Source organism: Ambystoma mexicanum, chromosome 10 (assembly GCF_040938575.1).
Source record: "Ambystoma mexicanum isolate Mex_15411 chromosome 10, UKY_AmexF1_1, whole genome shotgun sequence".
NCBI classification, from domain to species: Eukaryota; Metazoa; Chordata; class Amphibia; order Caudata; family Ambystomatidae; genus Ambystoma; species Ambystoma mexicanum.
Window position 1 is genome coordinate 938,525,660 of NC_090932.1, and position 18,107 is coordinate 938,543,766.

An 18,107-nucleotide genomic window follows, 5' to 3' on the forward strand; every position below is an offset into this window, starting at 1 on the left:
GGAATGTCCTGATTTTGACGGACAACAGTGGCCATGCACTACCTCAACAAAAAGGGGGTGGGGCAGGGTCACTTCCTCTGTGCAGGGAGGCGATGCAGCTCTGGTTCTGGGCCATCCAGCAGGAAGTTTCGATCTCGGCAGTTCATCTGGCCGGAGACGAAAACGAGGCGGTGGACCCTCTGAGCAGGCAGAGCGCGATCTCTCACGAGTGGGAGCTGGCTCAGGAGATTCTCCTGGAGATCTTCGCCCTTTGGGGGACCCCTCAGGTGGAGCTCTTCGCCTCCAGTGTCAACCGGAAGTGCGAAAGGTTCTGCTCGCAGGAATTTCCTACAAAAGGAGCCTTAGGAGACACGTTCGTGGTGGAGTGGTCCTTCCCACTGCTGTATGTGTTTCCTCCAGTCCCCGTCATCCCGCAAGTGCTGCAGAGTTTCGGTTCCTGGATGATCCTCATTGCTCCGTCTTGGGCTCGGAGGACGTGGTACCCGGACCTTCTCGACTCGTCCATCTGCCCTCCACGTCGTCTTCCCTACCGAGTCGACCTGCTCTCAAGGGAGGGGGGTCAGGTTCTCCAGCCAGAGGTCAGATCCCCCAACCTTCACGCTTGGCTTCTGAAAGGTTGAGGTATAAGGATTGGGACCTCCCTTAAGAAGTGTTGGAGATGTTGCTTTCGACCAGACGGCCGGCAACAAAGTCCCTGTACCGTTGCCGTTGGAGAAAGTTCTGCGACTGGTGCGGGGTTAAGAATGTGGATCCTTTTTCATGTGTCATTCCTTTAGTTCTGTCTTTTTTGCTTTCGTTGGCCCACAGGGGCCTGCAGGTTGGTACTGTTAAAGGTTACCTGACGGCGCTGTCTATATTTAAGCGCTTGTCTGAGGAGTATTCTTATTTTAAAATTCCTTTAATGTCTCAAAGGACTCACTAATGTATTTCTGCCGGCTCCTTTCCAGGTGCCTGCTTGGGATTTGAACCTTGTTCTGAAATTTCTTATGGGTGCTACGTTTGAGCCTTTACATTCTTGTCCTTTGAGGCTGTTAACCCTTAAAACTGTGTTTTTAGTTGCGGTCACTTCCGCTCGCAGAGTGAGTTGAGTTGCAGGCACTTTCAGTTAAACCACCCTTCACTGTGTTTCATAAGGACAGGGTTGTCCTTAGAGTTCATCCTTCCTTTCTTCCGAAGGTGGTGTCGGAATTTCATTTGAGCCAGAAAGTTATTCTTCCGGCATTTTATCCTCCTTCACATCCTGGTAAGGAAGAGGAGAGGCTCCATAGGTTGGATCCTAGGAGAGCTTTAAGTTTCTACATTTCTCCCATGTCCCGGGTCAGAGTGGACGATGAGCTCTATATTTGTTACGCTGGAAGGCGTTTGGGACAAGCTGTGACTAAGCAGACTTTGTCTAGATGGATTATCTTGGCAATTTCTGAATGTTACCGCTTGGCGGGTAAGGACCCTACCGGTAGGCTTACGGGCCCATTCTACTAGGGGTATGGCTGCCTCTACTGCCCTGCAGAGGGGTGTTCCTATTCGTAACATCTGTGATGCAGCCACTTGGGCTTCGGTCCATACTTTTGTACGTCACTACTCCCTCAATTCTATCCATGGGCAGGATATGGCCTTTGGCAAGGCGGTCCTTTACTCTGCAATTTGATTGGGCATTCTAAATTTCTATATTCTAAATTATTTTCCCTCCTCCATACATTGGTACTGCTTTGGGAGTCTGTCATTGATATGGAATACGTCGGAGGACCCAATCCCCTCGAAGAACAAGTTGCACTCTTACCTGGTAACGTTCTTTCGATGGGATGGTCCGACGACGTATTCCATATCGCTCCCTCCCTACCTGCCCTGCTACAGGATTTCTTATGCGATTGCAGCTTGTTTCTGCAAGGCTTTCTGTGGTCATATTGGCAGTGGTTTGGTGCCACACATTCTGGGGAAAAAACTACAACTGAGGCTATGGGCGTCGTGTGTCCTACTTATAACATCCGGTGATGTCGGCTCGACAGAGGCCCTCGAGGACAGTGTCTCAACGTCATCGACGCAGAACGCAGACGCCGAAAGATTTTCCGAAGCAGCACAGCTGTGGTGACTACTGTCATAGATGTGGGATACGTCGTCGGACCATCCCATCGAAAGAACGTTACCAGGTAAGAGAGTAACTTGTTCTTCTCTTCAAACTCCACTGCTTCTAGTTGCTTCAAAAAATGATAAGTGTCCTTGATGTAAGAAGTGAATGTCTGCGTGAGTGGTTGAATCACTCTATATATTGAGCTATGGGTTTCAGTTAGCTGTTGTTGGCTGCTATGATAGGACATCCAGGGGGTTCAGTGATGTTTTGTGCATTTTAGGCAAAATGTAGATTACTGGCATTGATGGATATAGATTGGTAAGAAATGCAAGTTTTTTTTATTTTTTCATTTTATTTGTTTTTGGTACAATGCACCTTTACAAATATTTATATACATAACTTAAAACAACAATACAAGTCTTCATAAAACATATACGTCATAATCGTCTAGTATTGTTTAACTTTAAATAAAATCAAAATCTCTTCCAACTTAACACCCTCACAAGCTCAATATTTATATTGTTACATCATTCATAGAGACATTATTCACTTATGTTTCAAAATCGATTAATCTTTTCTCAAGGACAACAATAAAACGTGTTAATGCTAGTATCAGCATCTGGAATTTACCCCACATACATTGAGACCAGAGCAACTCTCTGGTGAATACCAGGTTAGTGCTATAGAATTTTCCCATGTGGTGTTTCCGGATATTTTCAATCTGACTGCAGTATACCACCAGGTATTTTAACGACTCGGTTGTGCATCGTACAAAATCTACAGCGTACATCATCTTTGGACATGCCTTTTTCAGCCCAATGCTTGGTTCTTACTGCTTTCTGTATTAGATTTAATTTAAATGTCAATACACATTTCTTGCTTTTGAGCATGGACAAATCTGTAGTATTGCAATCTTGGTGATTGTTTGTGAAAGAAACTATATTGGTCTTTATAAGATTTGTATTTAGCATTGAGTTCGATAATGTTAGTCCAGTCCATCTGAAAGAATTTCCTTTTTACCACATTTGGTCGTTGCTTTAGTTCCTTGTGATCCATGGCTATAGATTGTAATATTGATTCCATCTTCTTGACGTAGCGTTGAATCGATAAAGGATATTGTTTACAGACCATGCCACAAAAATCTTGGTATAATGAATTAGGAGGAGGATATAACATTTTACAATAGTTTGTTAGCTTTCCCCACCAACATTTGGAAGCCAACGATTTCAAACCAAGTTCATGCATTATAATTGAATTTGGAACTGATTTCGGTAAACCCAGCACGGCTTTCCATAATTTTCCTTGTAGTCTATTAAGAATCATTGTTAGATCCAAGATACATGGGTCCAGACCATACAATAAGATGGCTTCCACTTTTAAGGTGTAAAATTCAAACATGGGTTTGAGAGAAAACCTTGCATATTTATAATATATGATTTTCATGTGTGCTATAAGTGGAGTAGCTTTCTGGTTCAAAGTATTATTCCACATGGACAAGGAATTTGAGTCACACAAGTTATAGCCTAGGTACCTAGTTTTTGTCACACGATCAATAACCATGTCATTCAATCTCCAAGTAAATGTACATACCTTTTTCCTGTTGGCAAATACCACTATATTTGATTTGTTCACATTGTTTGCAAGATTATTACTTTTTGCATAAATCTGAAACGCATTTAGTTTGGTCTGCAGTCCATATGGAGTTCGATCACAAAGAATAATATTGTCCGCCAAGGCCAACCAATTAATGCGAGAATCACCCAATTTCACAGGAAAAACCACTAATTTGTTCCACCACTTATCTATGTCGCATATGTAAAGATTAAACAAGATAGCTGCCAACTGGCATCCCTGCTTGACCCCTATCTGTGTTTCTTTAGGCTCGGTGGTGGTACCATCCTGTTTAATCCCCACCATATACGATGTATTAGAATGTAGTAGGACCATAAGTGCCACTATGTGATCAGAAACACCAAAATTGAATAGCTTGTTCCATAACCTCTCCCTTATTACACTGTCAAAGGCAGCTGAAAGGTCCAAAGATGCCATGTAGACCGTCCCCAATGAGAAGTTAAGTGAGGATTCAAGTAGGTGGGAAAGGATTGCGGCGTTAAGTGTGGTTCCCATAGATTTATGAAATCCAACCTGGTATTTCAATAACAATTGTTTACTTGTGACACACATCTCTAATTCCCTTAGCAACAGCGTGGCAAAGATCTTGGCTGGCACGTCAATCAAGGATATCGGGCAGAAGTTTACTGGGTCATAATCTTAGTTTCAAAAATTGATTCAAAAGTGGGCTTTATGACTTTGGCCCAAAAGTAAAGGTCATCTTTTAATACACATGGGGGAATCCCATCAGGGCCGGCAGCTTTGGAATATGATAGTTTTTGTATAGCCCATATAACATCACTCAATGTCCAAGGACATTTACACAAGACCTTTCTCGATAAAACAGCCATGTTGTAAGCTTTAAACTCTGCTGGTAACCGGTATTTATGCAATATGTACTCAGTCCATGTCTGAGCAGAAATTGCAGAATGGAAAAATAGGTTGGGTCGTTTTACCTTGAGAGCGTAAGATACAATATCCTTGATTTTTCGCTTGCATATGAAACTGATGAGCTTTTGATTTTCTGCTAGATGTTGGGAGCTTTTAATCGTTTTTATGTTTTGTCTACTACATAACTGTATCTGTTGTTTTGCTCTTGCAAATTCCCTTTGATCTGCAGAAGATTTAATCCTTCTAATATCACAGTTGCGTTTGCGTTTAATTTCTGTGATTTGCATACTAAATTTGCAAACGCATGGTGTTACACAATTTTGTTGAGCCTTGGCTATTGCTGACAGGTGGAGTTTTATCACCTTTGAGTTTAATTCCATGATCTTATTTTTAGTCCACACTAATTCTGACATAAATTCCGAACACCAAATATCACGGTTTACCAAATAGGCGAATTCCCGACATAATTTCGGGTTCCATCTAACCGATTTTGTGGGTTTGTCAATTTCAATAAGAGATAAATGGCTAGTTTTCGTGTGAGACTCCAGTGTGACATTCAACTTTAAGTTCAACAACATGTGATCACTACAGGACATATTCTTGACCTCAATCGCCCTAGCCATCCCAAGCAACCGTTCTGAAACTACAAAGAAATCTATTTTGGAGCATTGTGTCCCTCTAAACCACGTGCATTATTTCTGGTCTATGGCATGAGAGATTATATGCATATTCCAATTGTGTAGGAATTTTGACCAGAGATACCCTTGTTCAAATGAACGGGCTGCATGTACATTTCTTGATGAGATTGTTTTTAGAAGAACATCATCACTAAGAAAAGCGTTGAAATCACCTCCTAAAATAACCACATATTCAGCATACTTCAAAAATAACTGTTGCAGCATTACATCTAGTTCATTAATAATGGTAACATATGAGCCTGTAATCGTTTTACAATACAAATTAATTAGTATTACTGTGGTAGTACCAACAGAAATTGCAATGAGTAACAACGCATCAGAAGAGTAGATGAAATCCGCTTCCATCTTGCAAGCATTGTTGACAAGCGTTAATAAGCCACAAGATGGACGTCCAAACTCACCACGCTTTGCAGGGTGATTAAATGCGGTAAAACCATCTATATGAATGGGCTTAACAGCCATTGTCTCCTGGATCATCATTATACTGGAGTTGAGTGGTAGCATCTTATTTTTAACACACTTTTGTAAATTGTTAAAACCACAACAATTCCAGTTTATTATTGAAGTAGGCAGGAGTTATGATTTACTTTCCGAAGAATGCGAAGACCCCACTTCTTTCAATAGTGTTTCGAGACCCACTAAACACTTGATCGCATTGACTACAGAAGTGAGCTGGGTGAGTAGATTTTGTGTAATTGTCATGATGCCTACCTCTAAGGAGCCAGGCCGGGCCCAGCAACCCCAGAGGCAGACATCATTTTCCCCAGGGAAGTCTCAGCGGGCCCAAGTCGGGGCCCTTTGGACTCAGTCCTGGCGCCTTAGGCGCCAGGCTCATAGCGGACCCCAGTCCTGGCGCCTTAGGCGCCAGGCTCATAGAAGAGGATATGTGTTTAAGTGCTTGGGTGCACACTTACCTGATGCAGACCTTGCTGCTTCATCCAGGCCTTCTTGAGGCCTGAATGGGACTACTTAACCTGTAGGACTACTTCACCACCCGGGTGTGGTCGGGGAAGGATACATACCTGATTGGTGGAAGGATACATACCAGGAACTTCTTCCGAGGCTATTTAAACCCCACCCGAACAGCCACACATGCTTCGCGTTGTTCTGCACCTAGCAGCTGGACGCTCACCGTGTCAGCTCCAGCATCCTGACTTCAGCCACGCCTGCCAGCACCCTGGAACACCTGCAAGGGGAGAAAGGAAGAGAATAGGAGAAGAAAAGCCCTTACCTGCTAAATCTGCATCCCGGAGTCATTTCTCCAACGGCCCTGAAAAGGAAGACATCATTTTAAAGGCATTTCGTTTCGATCGCTGCAGCGCTGCATTTTACTCACCTTTGCAAGGCGCGTCCATCTTCAGCAGCGATCTTCCGGATTCAGCTACGCCCCGGCGCCTAGAGGAAAAAAGACAAGAACAAAGGTGAGAGGGAGAAAAGGAATAAGGAAATCTCAGTTTCCTTTTAAGTCTTACCTGTTGGATTATTCCCACTGCATTTCGGGTCCTGCCGCTTCCTGGCATCTCCGGACCCCGGCCCCTATGGGGAAAAAAGACAGACATTGAATGAGCGAATGCAAAGACATTACCTGAGCGCTCATCCAGAACTGTTTCACTTCGGGTCGGCGCCATATCTCCGGCACTCCGAACCCCGGCCCCTAAGGGGAAAAAGACATAAGCATTAGCGCTTGCTGCAATTAGACAACGAACATTATTATTAAGCTTGAACTTTTGAACAGAACTTTTACAGCGCCTTACCTGAACAGTCAAGCTTACCTGAACTCCCATCAATCCTCAGTCCAGTGAAGTAACTGGGTTTCAACGCGCCCCTGCATCAGAAGCAGGATGGAGAGCTCATCCTTCCAAACCCTAAGGTGAGGCTTCACGGGGAATCGTGGAGGAGGTATCGTGGAGGGTTGGAAGGGAGTGGGAGGCTTGAGCATTGTTCCACAGTTGGTAATACTCCCTTTTCACGCACAGGAGGGTATCCAACGAGCCAGGGAAGCCAGAATAGAGGGGCCCTTCCTGTCCATCTTCAGAGTTCTGCGCCTTCGACGCCGCGCCTCCGTGGGAACCAGGTGAGCGTTACAGAACGCGAAGCCTTACCACAATTTCCCACCTGGGCGCTATGGAGACTTCCGAGACAGATCAGCTGGCCCATCTTTTAGGGGAATTACGGGCAGAAGTGCACTTAGCCCGCCAGGAGACTAATGCTCTCAGAAGGGAACTAATCCTATCCAAGGACAGAACTGATGATCTGGCCAAAAGGTTATTGCAGGGCCAGGCAGAGCACACTCCTTTACCTGTTTCCGGAGATATTTCTACAACAATGGGTTCGAATAACCCGGTACAAATCAATCTACCTGGACACATGCCTTTGGCCCCGCCGGAACGTTTTGCGGGGGATCCCAAGAAATATGCCGTTTTTATGAACCAATGCCGTTTACACTTTTTATGCAGGCCCGGGGCCTTCCCCAACGACCAGACCAAAGTAGCCTTTGTACTATTTTACCTCAGTGGCTGTGCTGCCGATTGGTCTATTCCATTGGTAAATCAGGATGATCCCATTCTCTGGGATTTCCAGGGCTTCCAGGCCAGCATGGAAAGATTGTTCGCTCGACACTCGCAGGGACAGGCCCTTGACAACGAACTGCTATCCTTACGACAAGGTAATCAGGATCTTTTGTCCTATATCGCCACCTTTAATAGACTAGTTGTGGAAACCGGATGGCCTGATAATAAAAGGATCACATTGTTTCATCGAGGCCTGCGCGGAGAGCTTAAAGATGTTATAGCTCAGATAGTAGATCCACCCCAGGCCTGCGCAGACTACATAGACTTAGTGGTTCAACTTGATCACAGACTTCAAAATAGAAAAGCAGATCGGCTCAAGTATGAAACCAGAGTACCTATCAAGACCCACGTTAACTCCAAGAGTACTGACGTTTCCGGACCTATGCAAATTGGCAGTGTTAAAGGACCATTAACGCAGAAGGAACGAGAGAGAAGGCGACAAATGCAACTTTGTCTGTATTGCGGAACTTCCGGTCACTTTCTTCAAAGTTGTCCAGTTAAACCACCCAAGAAGGTGGTTGGAGCCACTGATAACGAGTTATTGACACCTGGTTCGGGAAACGACCTAGCCCGACAAGCGTAGGGGTCCGCTTGCCGAGCTTGAAAACAAACTCTTTGACCTCGCATTTTGTCATGCCAATGGTGCTTGTGAACCCAAAACAGCCTCAGCAGTTGCATGCTATAAAAGCATACATCGACAGTGGAGCTATTGGAAATTACATAGACCGTGAATTGGCTTCCAGGATTAAGCTTCCTCTCCGCCCGAAAGTAACCCAAGATGTAATTACTACAGTTGATGGAACCGAAATAGCCTCAGGGCCTGTAACGCATTCCACAGTTGAAATCACTCTGGTGGGTCAGGACGGACATCGGGAAGCAATCGTGTTTGATGTGATCAAGGCCCCACAATTTCAAGTACTTCTTGGAATCCCTTGGTTAGAAACACATAATCCGAGAATAGACTGGCGAGCAAAGAAGATAACTTTTCCTGATTGTGAACCAACCTGTTACCCAAGGAATCCAGCTATGGGTCTAGCCTCTGTAACTTCCACCCCTGTACAGCTACCATCTGAATACCAAGAATTCCAAGACGTTTTTCAGAAAGAGCAGGCTAACACCTTACCTCCCCATCGATCTTACGATTGCCAAATCGACTTGGTACCCAATGCACAACTACCTTGTAGTAGGATTTATGCTCTTACTGAACCTGAGAACCTGCATTTGCGCCAGTATTTGGATCAATACCTGGCCAATGGTTTCATTCGCCCATCAAAGTCACCAGTCTCTTCAGCTTTGTTCTTCGTACCTAAAAAGGAAGGAGACCTTAGGGCCTGTATTGAATACCCCGCCCTAAATCAGATAACGATTAAGAATCGTTACCCTTTGCCCCTGATACCTGAGCTTATCGACCAAGTAAAAGATGCTCGTGTGTACACCAAGCTAGATCTCCGAGGAGCTTACCACCTGGTACGTATAAAAGAGGGGGACGAGTGGAAGACTGCATTCCGCACCAAATTTGGGCTCTTCGAATATCAAGTAATGCCCTTCGGTTTGTGCAACGCACCTGCCGCCTTTCAGTACTTCATGAATGATGTTCTTCGGGAACTTATCGATGTTTGTGTCATCGTTTATATTGACGACATCCTGGTGTATTCCTCCTCAGAATCTGATCACAGAAACCATGTTAGGGCAGTTCTTGAGAAATTGCGCCAGCACAAATTATTTGCCAAGCTCGAAAAATGCGTTTTTCATACCACAGAAGTGGAGTTTCTCGGATTCATCCTGACACCTCAAGGAATCCGAATGGACTCGCGGAAAGTGGACGCCATTCTCAAATGGCCATCTCGTAGCTCTGTGAAGGGAGTGCAAAGCATGCTTGGCTTTGCCAATTTCTATCGAAGGTTCATCCCGGAATTTTCTCGAACTGTTCAACCCATCACAGCTCTCCTAAAGAAAAATAAACGCTTTGAATGGACTCTTGAGGCTGAACACGCCTTTCAGGACCTGAAAACCAAATTCACCTCTGCACCTGTATTGAAGCACCCGCGCCCAGATCTCCCTTACATCGTGGAAACCGATGCATCCAGTTCGGCCATGGGAGCTGTCCTGTCGCAAAGAGACCCAGAAACTAACCAACTACACCCTGTAGCCTTTTGGTCCAGAAAATTCTCTCCACCTGAACTCAATTACGCAATTATCGACAAAGAACTACTGGCTATTAAATCAGCTTTCAAGGCTTGGCGTCACTATCTTCTCGGTGCAAGACACACCATCACCGTAATTACGGACCACAGAAATTTGCAGTATTTAAAGACGGCCAAAGCTCAATCTTCGCGACAACTCCGATGGGCTTTATTCTTTGCGGAATTTGATTTTGTAATTACCTATCGCCCTGGCTGCAAGAATGGTAAGGCAGATGCCTTATCCCGGACAGGCATGGAAGAACCCAATTCGAGTTTAGAACATGTGCCAATCATACCGGAACAAAGAATTCTGGGCTTGACTTCATTGCAAACCATTGAGGACATCCAAGCTCAAGTAAAACAGCTTTTTGACTCTTCTGCCTTACTGGAATGGAGTCAAAAGGGTCCTCACTACACCGTTAAGGATGATTTACCCTACTTCCAAGAGCGGTTATTTCTGCCAAGTAAAGAATTGCAGGAACTTGTCATTACCCGTCATCATGAATCATTAATGGAAGGACACCCCGGTATCGCGAAAACAGAAGAAAAGATCAAACGCCACTTCTGGTGGCCTTCTTGGAGAAAAGACATAGTCATTTGTGTTGTCTTGCGGAATCTGTGCCCAAAATAAGAGTCAAAAGAAAAGGCCAGCCGGCCTACTTCAACCTTTGGACATTCCACCAGCACCTTGGCACACCTTGTCAATGGACTTTATAACTGACCTGCCTCCTTGTGGTGGTTACAACACGATTCTCGTAATAGTGGATCTATTCTCCAAAATGGCCCATTTTATCCCTTTAAAAGAATTGCCGTCAGCTTCCACCTTGGCCAAGGAATTTATGGAAAATATAGTGCGGTTACATGGTTTCCCTTCCATATTAGTCTCAGACCGTGGAAGTCAATTTATCTCCCACTTTTGGAAGAAATGTTGCCAACTAGCACAAATAGACGTGCGGTTATCCACCAGCCACCACCCCCAGACCGACGGACAAACCGAGAGAACCAATCAGACTCTCGAGCAATATCTGCGGTGCATGTTACACCAATCCGAGTTGAATTGGAAGGACATCCTTTGGATTGCAGAATATGCATACAACAATTCAGTGCATTCTGGAACCGGACAGACTCCTTTTTATACCCTGTATGGTCACCATCCTCGGACCTCTGACCTAGATCCACCTCTGACCCTGGAGATGCCTGCAGTAAATCACCTACATTCCACAATAACCCAAGCCTTCAAAGAAGCTACAACCCACTTACAGCAAGCCAAGAAAAAGTATAAAGAAAACGCTGATTTGCACCGAAGTAAAACTCCTCCTTACCAAGTAGGAGATCAGGTATGGCTAGCAACTAAACATCTACCCCTCAAGGGTCAGCGAACTTTTAATCCCAGATTCATTGGGCCTTACCCCATCAAAGCTATTATCAACCCAGTGGCCTTTAAACTCGATTTACCATCCAACATGCGGATTCATCCCGTTTTTCACGCATCTCTTCTAAAACCAGTACAACCTGGAACCAGACTGTCTGAGCCCCCAGACCCTGTCCAAATTGATGGAGAATTAGAATTCGAAGTGAAAGACATTTTAGATTCCAAGATAGTTAAGTCGAAACTCTTCTATCTTGTAGATTGGAAAGGATATGGACATCAGGAAAGATCTTGGGAACCCAGTAACTATGTTCACGCACCACGATTAATTCAAAGATTCCATCGAAGATTCCCACACAAACCAAAACCCCCCGAGGAAAAGACCTTGGGAGGGGCCTTGAGGGGGGGTACTGTCATGATGCCTACCTCTAAGGAGCCAGGCCGGGCCCAGCAACCCCAGAGGCAGACATCAATTTCCCCAGGGAAGTCTCAGCGGGCCCAAGTCGGGGCCCTTTGGACTCAGTCCTGGCGCCTTAGGCGCCAGGCTCATAGCGGACCCCAGTCCTGGCGCCTTAGGCGCCAGGCTCATAGAAGAGGATATGTGTTTAAGTGCTTGGGTGCACACTTACCTGATGCAGACCTTGCTGCTTCATCCAGGCCCTCTTGAGGCCTGAATGGGACTACTTAACCTGTAGGACTACTTCACCACCCGGGTGTGGTCGGGGAAGGATACATACCTGAATGGTGGAAGGATAAATACCAGGAACTTCTCCAAAGGCTATTTAAACCCCACCCGAACAGCCACACATGCTTCGCGTTGTTCTGCACCTAGCAGCTGGACGCTCACCGTGTCAGCTCCAGCATCCTGACTTCAGCCACGCCTGCCAGCACCCTGGAACACCTGCAAGGGGAGAAAGGAAGAGAATAGGAGAAGAAAAGCCCTTACCTGCTAAATCTGCATCCCGGAGTCATTTCTCCAACGGCCCTGAAAAGGAAGACATCATTTTAAAGGCATTTTGTTTCGATCACTGCAGCGCTGCATTTTACTCACCTTTGCAAGGCGCGTCCATCTTCAGCAGCGATCTTCCGGATTCAGCTACGCCCCAGCGCCTAGAGGAAAAAAGACAAGAACAAAGGTGAGAGGGAGAAAAGGAATAAGGAAAGCTCAGTTTCCTTTTAAGTCTTACCTGTTGGATTATTCCCACTGCATTTCGGGTCCTGCCGCTTCCTGGCATCTCCGGACCCCGGCCCCTATGGGGAAAAAAGACAGACATTGAATGAGCGAATGCAAAGACATTACCTGAGCGCTCATCCAGAACTGTTTCACTTCGGGTCGGCGCCATATCTCCGGCACTCCGAACCCCGGCCCCTAAGGGGAAAAAGACATAAGCATTAGCGCTTGCTGCAATTGGACAACGAACATTATTATTAAGCTTGAACTTTTGAACAGAACTTTTACAGCGCCTTACCTGAACAGTCAAGCTTACCTGAACTCCCATCAATCCTCAGTCCAGTGAAGTAACTGGGTTTCAACGCGCCCCTGCATCAGAAGCAGGATGGAGAGCTCATCCTTCCAAACCCTAAGGTGAGGCTTCACGGGGAATCGTGGAGGAGGTATCGTGGAGGGTTGGAAGGGAGTGGGAGGCTTGAGCATTGTTCCACAGTTGGTAATACTCCCTTTTCACGCACAGGAGGGTATCCAACGAGCCAGGGAAGCCAGAATAGAGGGGCCCTTCCTGTCCATCTTCAGAGTTCTGTGCCTTCGACGCCGCGCCTCCGTGGGAACCAGGTGAGCGTTACAGTAATTTGTGTGCCAGCACTCATATTCACTCCTGTAGTTGTGGGACTTAACATATTCTGTTTCTGAAATTCTATAAATTCGGTCACCTCATTCATGTCTCCAAATCCATGCAAATCGTAACCCAACATCGCAAAGTTGTCACTTTGTTCCCATAACATTTTTGCGATTAAGGTAGTTTGAACCTTACATATCATTCTATAATTATTTGAAATGGACAATTTAATCCAATAAATGTCTTGGGAAATCAAATTCCTAAGGGTGGGTATTTTTTGGAACATATGAAGGAGATGTGACCGATTGATTCTGGCATTCCCGAGTATTTGTGAGTCACTGCTCCATCCAATAACCAATTGCATTTCCTTCATATTCTCCTCACCTTCGTGAGATTGAGGAGCGTCTATATAAGTCTCCTTTAGATCACCTACAGTGCTGTGATTTGCCGCAGTTTGGGGACCAAATTGTTGTGCATTGCATCCCACACCCTCAAGAGTTATTATTTTTTTTTTGTAATACAGTCACTCACCGATTCCTTTGCGTCACCTTTGTCAATAATTGCAGGTAAGCCAGTATAAGTGCTGCCCTGCATACCTGGAGTTTCAATGGGTAACTTCATAGGTGTGGTTTGATCCAATAATATCTGTACTTTTTTTTAAGTCTATTTTTTATTTGGGGACCATTAAGTTCAATTATTTCATCAGAGTCTCCATTAGCACCATCTCTTTTAAATATTGTTTTGTTTTTCGTAACCTGGTAAAATCCAGCTAAATTCATTTGTTTCATATTTGACTGTGCCTTTTTGGACTGAGCTTCACAGATTGTTTTTTTTTACTGCATTTGTTTCTTGCACCCCCTTGTGAACCGTAACTGGGGTCGTCACCTGGGGTATGTTAGTGCTGGCCGTCTGCCATTGTTCTAATGAAGGATCTACTTCGAGATGTACACAAGATTCTGCATCTAGCTGATTCAAATCAATGTCATTTACGTGTGGGATCTCTTTTTCTCTTAGTTTACTTTTCTTTTCCTTTTTTGAAATTGAGTTTTTTTTCTTTCCTTCTTGTGTATTTGGAGATATGCTGATACTGTGTTTTTTTAATTTTTTCCTCTCGTTTCATTGCTCTTTGATGTAGTTTCTTTGCCTTTTTAGACATAAGAAATGTCCAACCCTGGTCTAGTGCAGGTTCATTTGCATTAAGTTGACCTGTCTCCACATCTTGGATTCTTTTTTTTGTTGATCAATAATTTCAACAAGATCAGATGGACTGTTTGGAGTAATAGATGATGTTGCTTTGCTATGCTTTTTTTGTTGTACATTTTCGGATATTTCATTAGTTAACTTAGATCTCATCTTTCCACTTATCACATTTTCTAAAACTAACAGTCTCTCTTGATGTAGTTTTGCTAGTTTGATGAGCTTGATTTTATCAGTCTCACCTTAAGAGGGAGAATAAGTGTCAACAGGTAAATTCGTTTTTTGGTTCTTCTCACATGTGCACATTGCTATAGTAGGCGTCATAGTCTGCGTCGCTTGAGATATCATAATGCTCAAATGGCTATTAACGGGGACATGAGGTGGAATGTCCGCAACTTTTGTTGAGTTTATAAAAGCCCGAGTAGATGCCATATTTTCATGTGCAAACATAAACCCTTCTAATTTGTTTAGTTTTCCCACAATATCAGCCAAGGACCCTTTCATTTCTTTTATTGCATAGTGTGTATATTTATGCCACTTATCCAAGAGATTCAAAATCGGTGTTAAAACGGGAAATGTGTGACAATTCGTTTTTCGTTGTCTATTTCAGCCTCATCAAGTGTGGTCTTGATGATATTTCGTACCTGTTCAGTCGGGTCATTGAATATTTCCAAGTATGTATCTTGGTCGGCCAGTTGTTTCTCGATTTCGTATTTGTATTTGATGGTGTCCCAAATCACCAGGGCACCACCTTTGTCTGCTGGTTTTATTATTAGTTATGGATTATTCCATAGTCTGTCAAGTGCTTGCTTTTCCCGATGTGTAAAGTTGGACTGTGTTCGTTCTTGAAATTTCGGTTTTTGTAAGTCCTTTAGGACCAGTTGTTTAAATGATTCCAGGACTGAATTCTGGGTAGGGGTGTGAAGGTACTTTTAGGTTTAATTTCTAGGAATTCAATGTTAAAAGTTAACCAATACATGGGAGGAGCATCCTTCAGAAAGATTTACCTCTCAGTAATATTCATTTGTTAGCCTTCCTGTTCAAGGCATTATAATATTTCAACTTTGTTAACACGTAGACCATTTTGTTGCTTAAAGAAACCTCAAAATTAACAATGTCTATCTCGGGCAGGAGTGTCGGCCTCCCAGGTATTCAGGGGACTCCGAACAGGGGCTTTACCACAGGGTGTAAGTGCTCCCCTGCATCTCCTTCCCCCATCTGTAATTCACACATCCCTAACCCACCCCCTCTCCCACCCCACTTACGTGGCGCTGCAAGTTAAAAAACATCAAAGACACAATTTCTCAGATTGAAATAAAACTATTAGCATCCTGGAAAAAAGCATTCTGAGCGACTAATAGCATTAATCCACCTTTTGTTCCGACCTGTAACTCGGCCCTGGGTTATTACCGGACCCGGTAATGCCCGCCCGTCAGGTTTATTGCTCAAATATATACTTTCAAACACCATGCAAGTTCCTAAACATCGCAGTGACTTCCTATTTAGTGTGTAGTGTGCTGTAAATCTAACACCTGAACAACATTCAAACTTGAACTATTTGGCTGTTCTATACTTAATGTCTTCTAGATGTGCCTGAATGCTCCTTTATAAAACATTTCCAAACTGTGTGTATTACACAATTTGACCTGGGGCATTAGAAGTAGCTTTCAGTAGCTGTTGGAATCACGGTAGCCAATCTTTTCTAGTCCACAAGCAAGCACAAAATAGCTTCTACCAAGCAACGTAGATCCCTGCTTCATAGGGTGTTGTAGATTTCTGACCCTCTTCATAGGATTATCTGAAAACTGGTAATTATTTAATACTGGTAATTAAAACAATTTGCAATACTGGATGGCAGCATAATGCACTGCATTTGAATTTCTATTGGGTTACAAGCATTTGTCACAATTAGGTATCTGGTTTGTTTGCAAAAATCCTGTATCTGTGTTTTGTGAACTCAATTTCAAGGTTCTTTAGCCTTTCCATTTTACTCGTTTTGTTATAAAACTATTTTTGTCAGTACATGGCCAGGGCTCAGTGCGCAGTGATCAATGACCAACTTAATCTCTTTTAATAAGAATGAAGTGCAGAACTATTAATGTTGTTTGGCACAGATGTTTTTTGTTTGATTTATTGATGTTCGTATTTTCTTTTCAGACGGGTGCACTAGTTCACAGCTATAGGGGGACAGGAGGAATTTTTGAGGTTTGTTGGAATGCAGCAGGAGATAAGGTCGGAGCCAGTGCATCGGATGGTTCAGTAAGTAAAGTTCTTCCTTTATCAAGCATCAAGACTTTATGTAAGATGTACAAAACAAGAATGACTCATCAGTGGTTATTGCAAAATCTAGAAACTGGTCTCTCCTTTTGCGATTCCAGAAATTCTACATAAGAATCAGTAAGGGAGTGCCTTGTTAATTAGATTTTAACAAGTATGTTAATTATTTTGACTTGGCGTTGTTCTAAATGCTACACCTAACCTGATAGGCCAGTCTGCATCAAATACTTGTCTGCTAGCGGTTGATATTTTAGTTTCCCACTCAAGATATGTTTCTGTTACCAACCTTTCTCGCTATTCACAACAATGGTGACATGCTGGCATCGCATAATAATATATCTATATTAAACGATAGTCTGCAATACATGTGTAATAGCCTGCAAATAGTGTTCTTATTACAGGCTAGTTGTGATATCTCGATTGACCGGTAATAAGAAAATGACATCACAACTGATACGTCATCAGTTTTACTCCATTTGCGACGTCGCAATGCCTACTGCTTGAGCCAGCACAGGGCAGATTTCCAGCTGTCACAACAGCACTTAATTAAAGCTGTGACAAGATTTTCAAATTCCTTTCTTGTAAAATCGCTTTGTGACACATTACACCCATTAACAGGTAAGAAACTGTTTATGGTAGTATGTTTATTTCGTGCACTGCGTAAGTTTAATGCATGAGTCAGCATGTTATTGGTTACTTTAAAGCAAGCACACAACAAAACGTTTTTAGATGCATTGTATTAACCTGCTTCAACTATATTTCTGCAACATATCAGAAGGTGCATATTTGTTTTTTTTTAAATCCAAATGTATGAATTCATCAAATGTAGCAGCAGGTTGAAGATATCTTATATTAAAATAAGCCAGTAGCTAGGTATTAAAGAGGATGGCAGTTTACGGCTTTGTATTGTAAAGAATAAAATATCCTCTACCGTACGTGAAAAGGATTTTGCAAAACACTTTGGAGTTCCATGACCTTCTAAAGGAACTCGGCCATAGTGGGTACGTTATCCCATATATTGGGGGTTCTAAACGGTCAACCCTCTCCCAGGTGCACCGATCCTCCCCACGGCATCACATAGACCCAACAATATCCAACCATGCAGAGCAGAAAGCAAGCTTCATCAGGACGTCCTCACATGCAGACCTCTTTCTACACCTATCCTGCTCGCCTCCCCGGTCTTGCCACACCCCGCCCTCTGAGCATCCTCCTGAAGCGCAAATACATCTCTTCCCGGGGCAAACCCCGTTGAAGTCCAGGCAAAGTCCCAGCTGTTTGCTGATGGTAGCAGCCCTTTTCTATTCTTTTCATCATCTTTTCATCATATTTCTTGCCATTTTCTCTTACTGCTACCTGATATCTTTATTCAATCTCAAGAAACCTGCATCTACACTTTGTCTGGTCCGCTGTCTTATTGTACGCCCTCCTCCTGCTGTCGGTGGAGGTTCCTTGC

General features: G+C 43.8%; 1 protein-coding gene across 12 annotated transcripts in view; it reads left to right on the plus strand.

Moving 5' to 3' along the window:
• TBL1XR1 (TBL1X/Y related 1) overlaps window positions 1–18,107 on the plus strand; it is a 1,277,138-nt gene that overhangs the window by 1,171,781 nt on the left and 87,250 nt on the right. For all 12 annotated transcript variants that reach the window (XM_069618704.1, XM_069618702.1, XM_069618706.1 and 9 more), the window contains one exon: window positions 16,535–16,636. In XM_069618704.1, coding sequence (XP_069474805.1) covers window positions 16,535–16,636 — 102 coding nt within the window. The remainder of the gene's footprint in view (window positions 1–16,534; window positions 16,637–18,107) is intronic.